The sequence below is a fragment of the Lipotes vexillifer genome, unplaced genomic scaffold, assembly GCF_000442215.2.
Source record: "Lipotes vexillifer unplaced genomic scaffold, Lipotes_vexillifer_v1.1 scaffold848, whole genome shotgun sequence".
In the NCBI taxonomy this organism is placed as follows: domain Eukaryota; kingdom Metazoa; phylum Chordata; class Mammalia; order Artiodactyla; family Lipotidae; genus Lipotes; species Lipotes vexillifer.
In genome coordinates, this window is record NW_006790234.1 from 119,780 (window position 1) to 134,791 (window position 15,012).

A 15,012-nucleotide genomic window follows, 5' to 3' on the forward strand; every position below is an offset into this window, starting at 1 on the left:
CAAAGACATCAGAGACGGTCCTCCTGTCCTTCCCCAGTCACGCCAGAGTGGCGGTGGACAGGCAGTCACCGCCACCACATTTCACAGCTCCTGTGTCCCCACCTCTTGAATCTGGACTTGCCTTGTGACTTGCTTTGACCAATAAAATGGGCAGAAGTGGAGTGGACTTGGTCCCGGGAGCCGAGGCCCAGCTTCCCCTGGCCCCTCTAGGATTGCTGTGGCCAGAGGACAGGACGATGGGAGGCCTCCCGCCGGGGTGTGACTCTACCCAAGAGCCTAAAGGACGTGATGATGGACGGGGAAGGGCCGAGGCCACTCCACCCGGACACCAGAGGAACCGCAGCACATCTGCAAAAGATGCAGGTAGATTGGGAGACAGGGTGGTGGGCCCAAAAGGAAGGTCTCTTAATTGCTATTTTCTATTGAACAGGAAGAGTCGGCAGTCAGGCGGGGAGGGAGGGAGATTGTGTTGGAGTTCTGAAGGGAAGTGGGTGTGGACAGCCATCCCAGCGAGTGGGCGCGTTATCTGACCGGGAAAATGTACAGTCGCTCAGCAGCACAGAGGCCTCCTGGATGTTTGTGAGCATTAATTCGAGTAACGAGTCATGTCAGCAGCTGCTTTGTTTTCCTCCAGCCCCCTTCACTTGCTCTGAGCCGTTCCGGAGTCGGTGGAGAGCTGGGGTTTCCCCAAACAAGGAGAAAAGAGGCACAGAGAACCCGGGGTGTTTCGGGGACACGCAGATGAGAAGCTAAAGTGATGGAGCACGGAACCCACGCTGGGTAAGGAGGGACGGGTGAATAGGGGCAGAGGGACGGCAAAAGGCGGGAGTTCTGTTGAAGGTGAACAGTTATGGAATTTTCGGAGCTAGGGTTCGGTCTGTCGCATTCCCTGCCGACCTGCCAGTTGTTAGAACAGCGCCTGATACATAGCAGGTGCCCAACAAAACTGCGTTCCACTGGCGAATGGAATCTCGAATCCGCTTCACTACCCACCGCACCTGCGCACTGAGCCACGCGTGAGGCCAGACCGGGCGCTCTGCGCCTGCGCAACATCTGTCTGCGCGGCGCCTGCGCGGCTCCTGGGTCGCTTCGCTGCACTAGGTTTGAGCCCTACGGGCCCCGGTAGCGCGGCTGCGGCGCTGTACCGGCCTCCTCCTCGGCGTTCCCACGCCAGTTAGGCGGGCTCTCGGCCTCCACGTCAGGGCCGCGCCGCGGAGATGGCGGCTCAGAAGATAAACGAGGGGCTGGAGCACCTGGCCAAAGCAGAGAAATAGTGAGTGAGAGGCCCAGCGCGGCCCTGGGTAGGCGCCTGGACCGGGCCTGTCGGAGGCCGGTCTGAGTCAGCACCGGGTGGGGGGTGCTGGGGCGGGGCGGGGCCGGGCCGGGCCGGGCGGGCGTGGTGGGGCAGCCGCGCCCCGGAAGCGCTGCTGTCGGAGGTCGGAAGTCGCCTTGCCTCGGGCCGTGGGGGCGACGCCGTGGTCGCGGGCACGGCTCTCCGCGTCGGCAGTTGGAATGCCGGTGCTTCCCGGAGCATTGGGCGGCTTCCAGGCCCAGCTATATTTTAAGATCTTTAGCTTTTCCCATGTGTATGTAGCACATAAGACAATTGAGAGATTGTATCTTGTTTTTGGTGGGATTTTTAGAAATTATGTTAGATACAGAATATAATGAGGGCTTTGGGGTAGAGGTGGTGGATTAGAATTTTGCTTTATTGCAGTACTTTCTTAATTGGTGGATTAGAGTAGACGGGTTGCAATTTAAGGATTTTATTTTTCCGAACAATAATGTTTTTGGTAAGCTTGAGAACTGTTTACAAATTTGAATCTTATAACGGTATTAGACAAACACAAATGTTAAATAAATTTAATTGGCAAAAAATTAAAAGGAATAAAATGAAGGGTGTACTTCTGCAGACTCTGGGGCTTCCCTGTCTCTCGGTAAGGTGCTCCCCTGATTCTTTGGAAGGTAACACTGTTACACGTAAGCAGGCTTTCACTGACTGAATTCAAATGTAGAATTTAAGATGGTGTTTATTTAGCGGTTCTCATGCACACCCGAGTTTGACAATGTGAAATTATCATAAAATTTTAAAAAGAGGAGTTTCAGAAAGGGCAAATTAGATAAGGACTCAATTGATTGTCCTTTGGTGCGGTGTCTAAGATGCCGTGTGATCCTGGGATCCTGGAAAGCAGTTTGTTGTGCTTTCCCGTCATCCTGTCTCTGGTTGTCCTTCCTGTTCACTAACTGCAGTCACTAACTGGTGGCTAACCGCAGTCTTTTTTGCTGATTCCCTGTGTCTCTCTGAGTGTTTGGTTCTGTAGTCTTTCTGGCCTCTCTCTCCAGTCTCCCTGCGGGTCTTCACGGGTGTGACAGGTGCTGATGACTGGTAATCTCCGGCCCCTCCTGAGCTGCAGTCTTTATGAGTCCACCTGCTTACTGCTGTGCTTCAGCCTACCTCAAGCTTTAGTGCGTCTCAGGGCTTGTTACACCCTGGATTGCTGCTGCTGCCGCCACTCCCGGGGGTCTGGTTCAGCACGGCTGGGGCTGGGGCTCAGCACTTCATACATTTCTAGCACACTTCTGGGTGATGCTGCTCATCTGGGGATCAGGCCTTGAGAACCTCCACTCCCCTTGGATGCTATACAGGCATTTCAAACGCGGAAACCATGTCTATGACAGTGGGAGGGAAAGTGGTGAGGTTGTTTGTAATTGTAAGTAAGTTTGGATGGAGGTGGGCGAGATGGGGACTGTGTACCTGATGGTCCCCCCCCCCTCCTTTTTTAATGACCTACAGGATCCTTATAAGCAGAGTTCTGACTTAGGAGTGTGGTTGGTAACTTCTGTTAAATGTGTCTCTCTTTCATTTTAGCCTGAAAACTGGTTTTTTAAAATGGAAGCCAGATTATGACAGTGCTGCTTCTGAGTATGGAAAAGCAGGTACGTGTGACTGTAGCCCTGTCCCTGCAGTGTGTAATCTTGAAGCAGGCTGGTAACTTCATCTCGGCATAGTTCTCACTCTTAATGCTTCCTATATAGTATTTGCATTGTTAAACCCTGCGCTTTCCCACTTCCTGTTTTCAGATGTCTTGAGTTCTGAGCTGTAGACCCAGCCGCCTCTCCCTCTCCCACGAGTGCAGATGGCAAGGCAGGTGCCCCTGCAGGCTTTTAGCATCGTTTATATGTTCTTGAACTTCACTCAGTTCATACTACTTCTGGGAGTTTGGTCATATTTTTTACTACCTATTACTGAATAAAGATTTTTCTCGTTGGCTTTTTAAAACCTTAGGCTTATCTTCCGCAGTTCTGCACACCGAGTGTGCTTGGCTCTCGCTCTTGATGACCCTCCTGCGGAGATGCACTGATACGTGTTCGTGAAGAGTTAAGCTCATATGCATGTTTTATTGCCTTTATCTGCATATGAGATAACAACCTGAAATTTGCAACAGAAAGGGAATTTATTAAAAATTTAGCATTTTAAGTTATGGAATGATAGTTTTCAGCATATCCGTGATTATTTTGGATATAAAGCATAATACAGTTTTGAAATACCCTGGACACATTTTACTGTGTGTTTCAGCAGTGGCCCTGATCACATTTGTTAGCCTTGCATAGAAATCACCTAGGAAATGTGCTTTTGGCAAACTTTAGTTTTATATGTCACCCAAGAAGAAAGAAGTCAGTAAATTGAAACTAATAGAAGTCAGATAAATTGGAACTAATAAGCATAATGTAGGATGTATTTTCTAGATAATAAAAGAAATGACAACAAATTAGTCTTTAGCACTTTTATTTAAGTCCTGAGTAAATTCTCTGTTGCATTATGGAAAATACTATACCTCATATTTAGAAGGAAAATTATTAGAAGTTCAAATTTTACATGGATTTTATGGACACCTTGTACAGGAACACCTTTGTAACTGGAGGGCACAACATTTTGCAAGTATCCTCCATGAGGGAAATTTAACACAGAGTTGTTATGTATGTATCTGTGACCATGAGCTGCTTTCAGAAATGAATATTTCAAGTCAGATTTTCCCATTAAAACATCTTTTGTTTATTTTCGTTAAGGGGTTATGCAAGATACATTTCATCAGTAAATTTTTCAAAGAGCAAAATGTAGAAATGCAGGGATGAAAATAGTTTGTCATTTGTTTATTTTCTACATTTTGTTAAATGTAATTTTAAGAGTGTGGGGTTTTTTTTGTTTTGTTTTGTTTTGTTTTTTTTTGCTGTACGCGGGCCTCTCACTGTTGTGGCCTCTCCCGTTGCGGAGCACAGGCTCCGGACGCGCAGGCTCAGCGGCCATGGCTCACGGGCCCAGCCGCTCCGCGGCATGTGGGATCTTCCCGGACCGGGGCACGAGCCCGTGTCCCCTGCATCGGCAGGCGGACTCTCAACCACTGCGCCACCAGGGAAGCCCTAAGAGTGTGTTTTTAACAAACAATGTTTTCTTAAAGCAGTATCCTTTTCATTTATTTGTAAGCAACACTTTGTAAGTTTTCCAAAGCCTGTAAGATCATAGTTAAAGATTGTGCCAAAAAGGAAGATTTATTATAAAAATATTGAGTGTGTTTATTGGACTTCAGTTTCAGAATAATTTAAAAGATAGACTAAGCCATAACTAAAGCACTGTTTCTGTTATTAAATGTGAAACTGGTGAGGTAAGGTGCTGTTTTAGTGACAGTGCCTGTGGTTCGGGTGTGTTGGTTTGACTGATGCCGTCTTAGTTTCCCAAAGCTTAGATGGTGGTGTTAAAAAGACTTGGGCTTGAGTGGAAGGAGCACTGATTTATTGCCAATAGTGTACAATTAAGGAAAAAAAAAACCTTTTGAAAATACTTGTAAGTTACTGATGATCAAAAAAGTTGTAAGAAAATGGCTTAGAAAAAAGTAGTATTTATAGTTTTATGAAATTTCCTAAGTATTTGATTAAAATAAGTGTTACCTCACATGTCATGCACATTTTGGTAAGGATTTATTTGAGGTTTCTTTAAATGATGGAAATAGACAGTCTATATTTTTTTCTCTCTTTCAGCTGTTGCTTTTAAAAATGCCAAACAGTTTGAACAAGCAAAAGACGCCTGCCTGAGAGAAGCTGTTGCCCACGAGAATAACAGGGCGTATCTTTTCAGCCTTTAGAGATTGTTATAAATTTGTTGCATGTGGAGTACAGTGCTATTAAATTAGAAGCCACTTAGAAAAATACTGCGTGTCTAAACTCTGAAAGTGCATTTATAGAGACTTGATCATAAGGTCCACGCTGCTTTGCAGAGCTGCGTTTGAGAGTTTATTTCTGTTGTTTCTGGATTTGCTTGATGATGGTTTTACTTGGGATGAAGTGAGGGAGATATAGAGACAGGTGCTGAAAAATGAAGAGGTGGCACGGGTGTTAGAGCCATGTTAACTGCTCTATAAATACTTTAAAAATGTAGTCTTCCTCCGGTATTTGAAATAAAATTTTTAAGTAGTTTAAAACAAATTTTCCTGAGGTATTTTATAATCTTATCAACTAAAAAATGTTTATTTTACCTCACTTGCAGATTATGGATATAATAACCTTGCATTTTAGTAAAACTTGAAGTTAATACATAATGGAAGTAGCTTAAAAGTCGATGTGTTTTGTCGGTGTTTTTGTGAATCACGTAGTTTTTAGGAGACAGCTACAGGCGATAAACTTTTCTTCTTTTCCTGATTGGTAGGGTTCGTCTTTTCGAACAAACTGGGACAGTGATTTAGTTAACCTTGTTTTTTAAATAGTAGATCTTTAGAAACTATTGATTTGCTTTTTTTTTTCCCTTAATTTTGACTTTGTTATATCTATTCAGTCTTTTTCACGCTGCCAAGTAAGTAAATATTCTCCGTGTGTTCGTGTTTTTGTAGATTATTATGTTTTAAATGTTGCTTTTTCTTAGGTCAGTAAATTTTTCCTAAGTTATAAATTCGGAAATAGTATTAATTTGTATTGATTTAAATAAAATAGTCATTTCCATTTGTTTCAGTCTTCACCCGAACCTTAAAAATGAAGTCACTCCTAAGATAATTCAGTGTTTAAGTTAAATCACCATCATATTTTTAGGACCGTGTTGTTCAATAACCTATGAAAAACAAGTTAGAATCCCTTTTTTCCCCTCTTTCTTAATGGTTAATGGTGCCTGTGGAGAGAAGCAGGCAGCTTTCTTTTGCTTTTGTGGAGAAAAACACTTACTTGTTTCAAAACTTGGATTTAGGTTTGTCAAGTACAATAGAAAGTCATTTAACCTCTCTGACCTTTACTTAACTTTGCAAGTGCAAAGTGAAATCCCTTTACCTCAGATGTCTGTTGTTTCCAAGGCATTATTGCCCACGTAAATAAAAGGAAGAAAAATTATGTTGTGTTGTAATGAGAGCCTAAAGTAAGTATGTGTTGTCTGAGCCAGTTTCAATTGATGGAGCTTCTCATGTCTGTGGTGGAAAGTTTCTCTCCCCCATCTCATCAAGATCTCATCTGAGAACTTATATTCTCTCTGCAGAGCTTATGAACAAGCCGGCATGATGCTGAAGGTCAGTACTGTTGTGTCACAGCTGCTCCGTAGGTAAAATGAGTTATAGTTTGAAGTTCCCATAAGAACAAGACCAGCAAGTTTTGTATCCTAAAGAATTTGTCAACTTAGTGAAGGACAGACTTGAAAACAACCTGTGCAAGGTCAGCACGGAGATACAGTATGTCAACCCTAAATAGATAATGCCTAAAATCTTTACATCTAGCTTTTACATGATTTTTCTTCAGTTTTTTAAAAAAGTTTTGAATTGGAGATATTAGACATAAGGAGCACATGATGCTGAGACTTGGAGTTTACTAATAAGATACGTAGGGTTACTCTGTTGATGGCGCTCAGAGTAAGAGGGCTGCAAGCGCAGGTGAACGCAGGGCTTGCTGAGATGGAGGAGGCCAGCCTGGGCGTGCAGGGAGTGGGGAGAAACACGCCCCAGGAGGAGGCCGGCTGCTGCACAGCCCCGCTCGCCAGTGCCGTGTGGGGCGCAAGCCTGCAGACGCCGTAGCCTATGACATGTTTAAAATATGAAGCCACAGAACAGACCTCCTGTGAAAGTATCTGATTCTAAGATGTGGAGGGTTGAAGCAAGCCATCCTCGGAAATGACTCACAGCCCTTGGGCTGCCAGTTTGCAGCCTTTGGCACAGGCCTTGTATGTAGTAGGAGCTCATAAGTATTCCAGGAATTGTAAATGCTTAGAAAACTGTGACGAGCAAATGTTTTGGTTTCTACTGTAGTTTCCCTGAAACTCTGAAGGGATGAACTCTACAGAAATCAACTGATGCGTTTTTGGTTTAGCTAAACGAAGCTTGATGGAGAGAGTGACCATGTGAACGCATTTCATTTTCAATATGTTTATTATTGTATTATGTTTTGGGTCCTTTGCTTTCTTGAATTTCAGATTGTTAATTCTGTATTTAAGTTGATGCACTTACTGGTCCATGCCGTATCGTTTGCCTAAAGGAGATGCAGAAACTCCCGGAGGCTGTTCAGCTGATTGAGAAAGCTAGCATGATGTACCTGGAGAACGGCACCCCGGACACAGCAGCCATGGCCTTGGAGCGGGCCGGAAAGTGAGTGTGTGGACACAGGTCTCTGCGTGGAAGTCTTTTTGTTTTAATAAAGTCCTTCGAAAAACAAGTTTTCTATTTCTCATGTAAGTCAGATTTTCTTGTCTAATTTAGGCTTATAGAAAATGTGGATCCAGAAAAGGCTGTGCAGTTATATCAGCAGACAGCTAATGTGTTTGAAGTAAGTTTGAATTTTTTTTTCTTTGAGTATATAGAATTGTATGTTCATGATATATAGGAAAACAGAGAAATGCAGTGGCTGCTTTGAAAACTTTTCTGTGCTCACAGCTGAACTCTTATTTTCTTCTGTTAGTAGTGAGATGGCTTAGCAGCTTTGGAGGAATTCCCACCCCCACCCCACCCCCCGATTCAGTGCTACTACCTTTTTTTTTTTTTTTTCCTAAGATTTATTTATTATTTATTTTATTTATTTTTGGCTGCATCAGGTCTTAGTTGTGGTGTGCGGGATCTTTCGTGGCGGCGCGGGCTCTTCGTTGTGGCATGTGGGCTTTCTCTCTCGTTGTGGCATGCAGTCTCCAGGGCGCGTGGGCTCTGTAGTTGTGGCGTGTGGGCTTAGTTGCCCCACGGCTTGTGGGATCTTAGTTCCCTGACCAGGGTTCGAACCCACGTCCCCTGCATTGTAAGGCGGATTCTTTACCACTGGACCACCAGGGAAGTCCCCAGTGCCATTACTTTTTTATCAAAAACTGTTAGGGGAAGAAAAAGATTCCTATATTAAAGCAGCCAACGCTCTCTTCTCTTGGATTCCTGCAGAATGAAGAACGCTTACGACAGGCAGTTGAATTACTAGGAAAGGCCTCCAGGCTGCTGGTGCGAGGGCGCAGGTACGTGTCATAGAGCTGTGCTCCTGTGTCCCTGTGACCTTCTGGCCACAGGGACAGGCTTGTTAATCTTTTGGTGTAACCATGGGCACACCAGGCTACAAGATAGCAGCACGTTGGATTAAATATTGAAAGATCTGCCACTTCTCTAAAGTGTCATCCCAAAATGTATCGTGCGTTGTGCTCTTGTTGGCTAAGACCTCACTCAGCAAGTTGGGAGGGAGCAGTTGTCTTGTTCTATTGTCTGGGTGGGTGGTGATGCCTCTCAGGGACAGGTATCCGTATGAGCTAAGTGACAAGATGCCCTAAGCGCTCACCCAGGAAAATTGACAGGTTCTTGACAGCCAAATAGCGTCATTAGACAGGGTACTGATTTTTTCTCCTTCACACTTAGGACTTATGGCACAAATAGCTGGACCCCAGAAACCTAGAATCCTATGGATTTTCCTTTTGTGTTTTACTTCAATTTAAGCTTAGTAAACAATCTCCCTTATTAATAAAATTCTGCAAAGGAAAATATGTGAGAGTAGATGGAAGAAGACTGTTGAGGGTCAAAGTGGCGAGAAGGACTTTTTCTCGCCTCTCCCTGTCTACTCTCCCCTGCTGCACGTTGTGGCCCCAGGAGCTGTGGGGGCTCATGAAGGCCACGGTGGGCGTGTGAGGGCCCGGTGGGGGTCCTGGTTCCGGGGAGCCAGTGCTCTTGGGGCGTCTGCATGGCCTTTCAGTGAGGGAAAGGGATCCGTGGTGACTGAGTCAGGGCTTGGCTCTGGCACTTCTCACAGATGCTCACAAAGCGGTTTGTTGGACTTGATGGGTGCTCATTAATGGATGGTCCTTACCAGACCTAAAACTCCACATATGAAGCGGCCTGTCCTTGAGTTCTTTCGCTCTGTCTGCTTGGTGTCTAGAAGGGCGAGTCTGACATTTAGAAGGCAAGCCGAGTGAGCAGAGCTTATGGAAACACGGGTTATGGAGCAGTTGTTACAGTGCCTGATGTGGTCTTTATTTCTCTCAAACCTGTAACATCAAGTGCATTATAGGACCTCTGCTGTGGATCACTTAGACCCGCCTTGTTCTGCATTTCTTGTTTTCTCTTCAGGTTTGATGAGGCGGCAGTCTCTATTCAGAAAGAAAAAAATATTTATAAGGAAATTGAGAATTATCCAACTTGTTATAAGGTATGCTTTGAAAGTGCTTATATTTGGCTTTTCCTTAGATCCTTTTTCATATTGGTGTAACTGTGTACCTAAGACCGGGTTCCCTGAATGTTTGTTTATTTTTAAAATAATACCTTATGGGCCTCTATTTTTGGCCAAGATGGAGTAAGCCCACTATCACCTCTCTCCTGATCACAGCTAACACTGCTGGGCAAAACAGAAGGCTGTGCCCCTCGGACCCTGAAAAGTGAGCAGCCAAGAGGGCTGGAGGGCAGGGAGCACAGGACGGCTTTCCTCCCCAAGGGCCCCCCGCCCCATCTTTCTAACCAGAGGGGCTAAGAGCAGAGGCCCCACGTCTCCTGCTCCTTCTCCCTCAGCTCCTCTGCGCTGAGCCCTGGTCGTGGAGTTGCAGCTGGGACGGTGGTGCAGGCGGATGAAACACCGTCTGCCCCAGCCGGAGGAGCTGGGAAGATGGGCTCAGAGAGCCAGGAGAAGAGCCCAGAGAGGAGGGCTAGAAGTGGGCCCTCCCCGCGCCCCCCAGTACGCGCGCGTGTGCGTGTGTGTGTGGCTGTGAGTGGGGGTGCCGCTCCAGCTGCGTGTGCAGGGCACACCCAGAGCAGCGGAGCAGGTGGCTGAACTAAGACTAGAGCCACTGCCCAGAAAGCAGACAGAACATGGAGCCTGAGCCCGAGATCGCGGGACAGTCCTGCAGTGTCCAGGGGACAGTCCCAAGTGACTCAACATAGAACGAGTCAGGAAAGTGTGACCGTTGTCAGGAGGAAGGACCACAGAGGTGACCCGGATGTTGGAGTCACCAGGTCAGGACCAGGAAGCAGCCAGCTGTCACAGCTGCTCCATGTCGCAGAGGTGAACGTGGGTGAAATAATGGACAAAAGGACCGATTTTTATTTTTTTTAATAGAAACTATAAATGAACTAAATGAGAATTTTAGAACTGAAAAAGCAGTGTATGAAATAAAATACCGGATGGGCTTAATCTGAAAACGGAGATGACAAAAGATTAATAAAAGTCGTCTGAAAAAATAGATATAAAAAAGATTGAAAAATACTTCGTGAAGAGCTATTTTGCCGATAAGATCTTACCAGTTGTGTCTGTGGTCTCAGTCCTTTTGTTGGCTTATAAATAGTGTCTATTTCTGTTACATGAAGTTTCCCTTCATTTATCTTTTCCTCGTATCTCTTGAATTCCAAAGTAGAATTGCAGAGTTATGCCCCCCGCTTCTTGTTCCCTTTTCAAGATGAAACCTATATAGGCATTTAGAAGAAATTTTCTGTAAATTGTGCAGTGGCTGTGTTCTGGGGCTTTGTTTCTCCAAGTGTGGCCCTCAGACTGGCGGGACCACGACCACCTAGGAGCCGGTGAGGAGCAGTGGACTCTCAGGCTTCCCCGCCACCAGCTCCGCCGTCTCCAGCAAGACCCCCGGGTGGGGTGTGCGCATTGGAGTTTGAGGTGTGGTGTTCTGGGGTGTTCTCCCCCCAGTGTCCTGTGGAGGTGGCTGCAGAATTCACGAGTCTCTCCAGGTGCAAACCGAGTCAAATTCCAGGTGTCAGGAAATTGACTTCTGCAGGGATATGATCTTAGCCTAATCACCTCTTTTGTTTTAGAAAACAATTGCCCAAGTCTTAGTGCATCTGCACAGAAACGACTACGTGGCTGCAGAGCGCTGCGTCCGGGAGAGCTACAGGTAAGACCTGCCAGTGCACGGCTGCTTCTCCGCCCCAGCTCACTGCCTAGATAGGCAGTCCTGGCTGTGGAACGGGGTTTTTGTTTTCTGTTTTTTTGTTTTTAATAAAGTTCAGAGCAATATGAGTGCGTGGCTAGCATTTCAGCTTCTGTAGCAGGATTTTTATGAGTTGTGCTCTTTCCTGTGTTTTTCTCCTGGGGGCTTCCGTGGAAGTGAGTGACGTGAGTGATTTGTGATACTTGCCATCTAAGAAAAAAATAACAAGAGAAAGAAAAGTCTTCAGGTTGTATGTTACAGGAAGGTCAGGCTATAAGTGGTTTTCTCCTTGGCGATGTTTAAACCGAGCAGCCTGAGGCCGGGCACTCTGGCTCCGGGGCCCGGGGTTCTCCGCTGTCGGCCGTCCGGTGCGGGTGGGTGCGCCGAGGGCTGGGCGCAGATGTGCCGTGTGCTCCCCACAGCATCCCTGGCTTCAATGGCAGTGAGGACTGCACCGCCCTAGAGCAGCTGCTCGAGGGCTACGACCAGCAGGACCAGGACCAGGTGGCCGAGGTCTGCAACTCGCCCCTGTTCAAGTACATGGACAACGACGTGAGTGCCTCCTCTTGGCCCTCCCTCCCTCTCCCGTGTGCGCTCGTAAGGTTTCTCCCTCTGCTGTTCGCCTGGAGCTGCTGCTCAGAGAGGAAGCTCACTACGGGTGCGCGTTGCCTGGCTGGCCAGCTGCCGGGGGGGGGGTTTTGCCGTGGGCGACGCCCGCTCCTCCTCCGTCTGCCGGCCTCCCTCCAGGGTGCTGGGTTAGTGAGTTTCTCTCAGGCTCACGGTCTCAGGGCCCATGGTGCGTGGCCTTTGTGGGTCGGCAGGCGTGTCGGAATCCCACTTCTGAGAGCACCCGCTGTGTGGTGCAGGGTGGTGGCTGACGGTTTGAAGCTCAGTTTACTCATCTGTAAACGTGGGGCAGCTGGTACCCGTCTTGCTGCCTGTGGTGACAAGTGGATGAGTCGGGAGGGGCCCGTCCCCCCACAGTGGGACGCCAGCTGTGACCCAGGCTTGTCTTCTTCCCAGTTGCCCTGTTGAGTAGATTCATGAGCGCCTGCTCATTGGATTTGGTCTGGCGGGTTTAGTCTTGTGATGGTATCAGATCAGTGTAAGACCTTGGTAGGTTTTTTTGTTTTTTTTTTTTAATAAAATGATGTACTTAGAGGAACCAGTGTTTTTCTAGGTAAATTCTGGCATCAGCTTTTGTAAGTTTGTGTTTTCAACGCTGACTCAGCAGATGGTTATTTCGTAAGGACCAGAAGCTCGTGTGTCCAGTTATCTGATTCCTAAGTGTGCCGAAGAATTGAGGCTTTCCTCGTCGTGCCCCTGCCCCACCCTGGTCACAAGCCCCGATGGCTGAGCAGCGTTGGGTTTTGTGGTGGTCTTTCCGTCTGAGTGGTATCCGGGGTTTTAGGGGGCGGAGAGCAGGCTCGTCTCACAGGTGACTCCGGGGAGGCGTCGCGGGTCAGGCCTGAGTGTCCAGTCTGAGCAGTGCTTTGTCGTTGACAGTACGCGAAGCTGGGCCTGAGCCTGCTGGTCCCAGGAGGGGGAGTCAAGAAGAAGGCGGCGGCCCCACCGCAGGCCACGCCCAAAGGCCCCGCCGCCCCCGCCGCTGAGGACGAGGAGGATGAGTATGCAGGGGGGCTGTGCTAGGCGCTTGTCCCCTCACAGACCCCGCACGGCCCGGACTTCGCCGCACGGCCCGGGGCGCGGCCAGACCTCACGCCATCCTGGTTCTGATGCTGGTAAAGACAAAGTCTCAGCTCCCGTTTCCTGGACCACCCGTCCTGCCCACTGCCTGTGAAGCATTTTTTTCTTTCCATGATAAGAGCTCTTCTCAGACACCAGCAGGCATTAACAGAGAAATGTACTGTCGCATTTTAGGACAGTTGACTTTAAATTTGGCAAACCAAATTCTAGACAGATCTATTGTAAACAAAGGTAATAGGCATAGATAGTCTTAGATAGCCTTTTCTCTTGGGCTCTTGTAATTTATTGTTAGAGAAGATTTTTTTGCATTTTATTTAATAATTGCTGTTAAAAGTGATGTTTACTGGTTAAACAAAATAGTATTTTAAACACTTGTTATGCCTTCAGAAGGAAATTTATCCCCCATGATAATCAGAGACATTTAAATTGTTCAATCTTCAGAGGCGAGATTGGGACAGGAAGCTGTTTTGAGCCTTACGATGTTACTTATCTCAATACAAGATGCATCTAAAGTCTCATGTGTAAGTTTGAACGTTTTGCAGGGTGGCACATTACAGTGATTCTGTAAATGTCTTCAGTTGTCTCTGGAATATGGGTATTTTTCCACCTGAAACACATAGTGACAGTCTCTGAACCCACTAGGCTGTTGACTGACTGGGACTAATGAGGACCTTTGTCCTGAGTTCACAGTGTGGTGGTTTCCATCAGGCTGGGGTGCATACGTGGCTTCCCTCTGCGTCGTCCAGGGCTGTGACAGGACAGCAGCTTGACTTGGGATGTGCTGTCTGTAAACCTCCTGCATGTGGCTGAAAGGCGGGGGCTGAGTTTCAAGGGCTGGGCTGCCGCTGTCTAGTGCTTTCTCGGTCTTTCCTGACTGGTCATTTTCGAGGCGTTCCTCTCCCTGTGCTTGGAGCCATCTCCCTGTCCCGATTGGAAAGAGGCCCAGACACTGCAGTGCGCTCTGCAGGAGACGCTGCCCGCCTGGCTTCCCGGGCTCGGATCTGCTGGCCTCCGTGGGATCCTGGGGCGGGTCATCATGAGTGGTCGCAGCCACGCTGGGCTCTGTGGCGGGTGCGGGGAACGTCCTCACGGGGCCTGTGTGCCGGGGTGGTTGGGCAGTGGGATGGACTGTCGGAAGTCTGGTGCAGAACACTAATCCACGCAATCTCTCCGGTCCCCCTGTTGCCTGCGTGGCTCTGCGGGCTGCAGTGCACTTCCAGTCACTGTTTGGAGACACTGAGTGGTGGTCTCAGTAAAGCCATGTTTAGGCGTTTGTGGTTAATGACGTGTTAAGAGTTCTGAGGCCCCGTCTTCCTGCTGTGCCCTCCAGATCCAGTCACACTTCAAGAGTCTTATGCTGATGTGCATTTGAGCTACTTAACAATCCCTGTCAACAGATTTGGCAACACTTAAAAGGTATTTTAGACCATTTCCTGTAGACCATATTATCCATTACAGCTTTGGAGAAAAGCTTTTATTTCTCTTTTCTTACATATTAAACAAAAATGAGGACTGAGTTGAAGGGTCCTGTAGTAGCTGTGCGACTGGGCCTCACAGCATAGGAGGCTTGAGCTGTGGCGTCCTCCACACCAGCCCCTTCCCGGCCTTCATGTCAGAACTCATGTGTGGGGCGTGTGGGTGTTCTCTGACGTCACGGCTGTTCTGCGTGGTGTCTAGTGAGGAGCATCTCATTTTCCCCTCACAGAAGGCTTTATCCTGAGGGGACACTCAGAAGTGGGGAACTGGTGTTCACAGCAGAAAGAGGTGTCTCCAGAGCTCATGTCATCACTTTACCAAAGTGGGTGTCTGTCTGCATGAGCGTGCTCAGGATCCAACCGTCAGTGTTCTGTTGTGTTGTAAGTGAATCAGGCTACAAAGTCTAGTTAATATATCGAATTTATTTGTACATATGCAGAGTATGGTATTTGTGTATGGAAACTGCTTTATTCCTTTTTTTTCCAGCT

The 15,012-nt window shown here is 47.4% G+C and overlaps 1 protein-coding gene across 1 annotated transcript; it reads left to right on the forward strand.

Annotated features, from left to right (window-relative positions):
- The first annotated feature begins 1,197 nt into the window (after positions 1 to 1,197).
- On the forward strand, positions 1,198 to 12,991 carry NAPG (NSF attachment protein gamma). The gene is made up of 12 exons (XM_007463279.1): positions 1,198 to 1,273; positions 2,870 to 2,937; positions 5,035 to 5,119; positions 5,825 to 5,842; positions 6,509 to 6,539; positions 7,495 to 7,604; positions 7,716 to 7,782; positions 8,376 to 8,446; positions 9,543 to 9,621; positions 11,226 to 11,305; positions 11,764 to 11,893; positions 12,848 to 12,991. Exons 1-12 carry the CDS (start codon positions 1,218 to 1,220, stop codon positions 12,989 to 12,991), a joined length of 939 nt encoding a protein of 312 aa, XP_007463341.1. The 5' UTR covers positions 1,198 to 1,217.
- Positions 12,992 to 15,012: the final 2,021 nt, after the last annotated feature.

Bases quoted from the DNA above. Each gene is read 5' to 3' on its own strand.
- NAPG (XM_007463279.1), top strand. From the start codon at position 1,218: ATGGCGGCTCAGAAGATAAACGAGGGGCTGGAGCACCTGGCCAAAGCA. The intron at 1,274-2,869 runs GTGAGTGAGAGG...CTTTCATTTTAG, and splicing joins CTGGCCAAAGCAGAGAAATA to CCTGAAAACTGGTTTTTTAA. The intron at 9,622-11,225 runs GTATGCTTTGAA...CTTTTGTTTTAG, and splicing joins ATTATCCAACTTGTTATAAG to AAAACAATTGCCCAAGTCTT.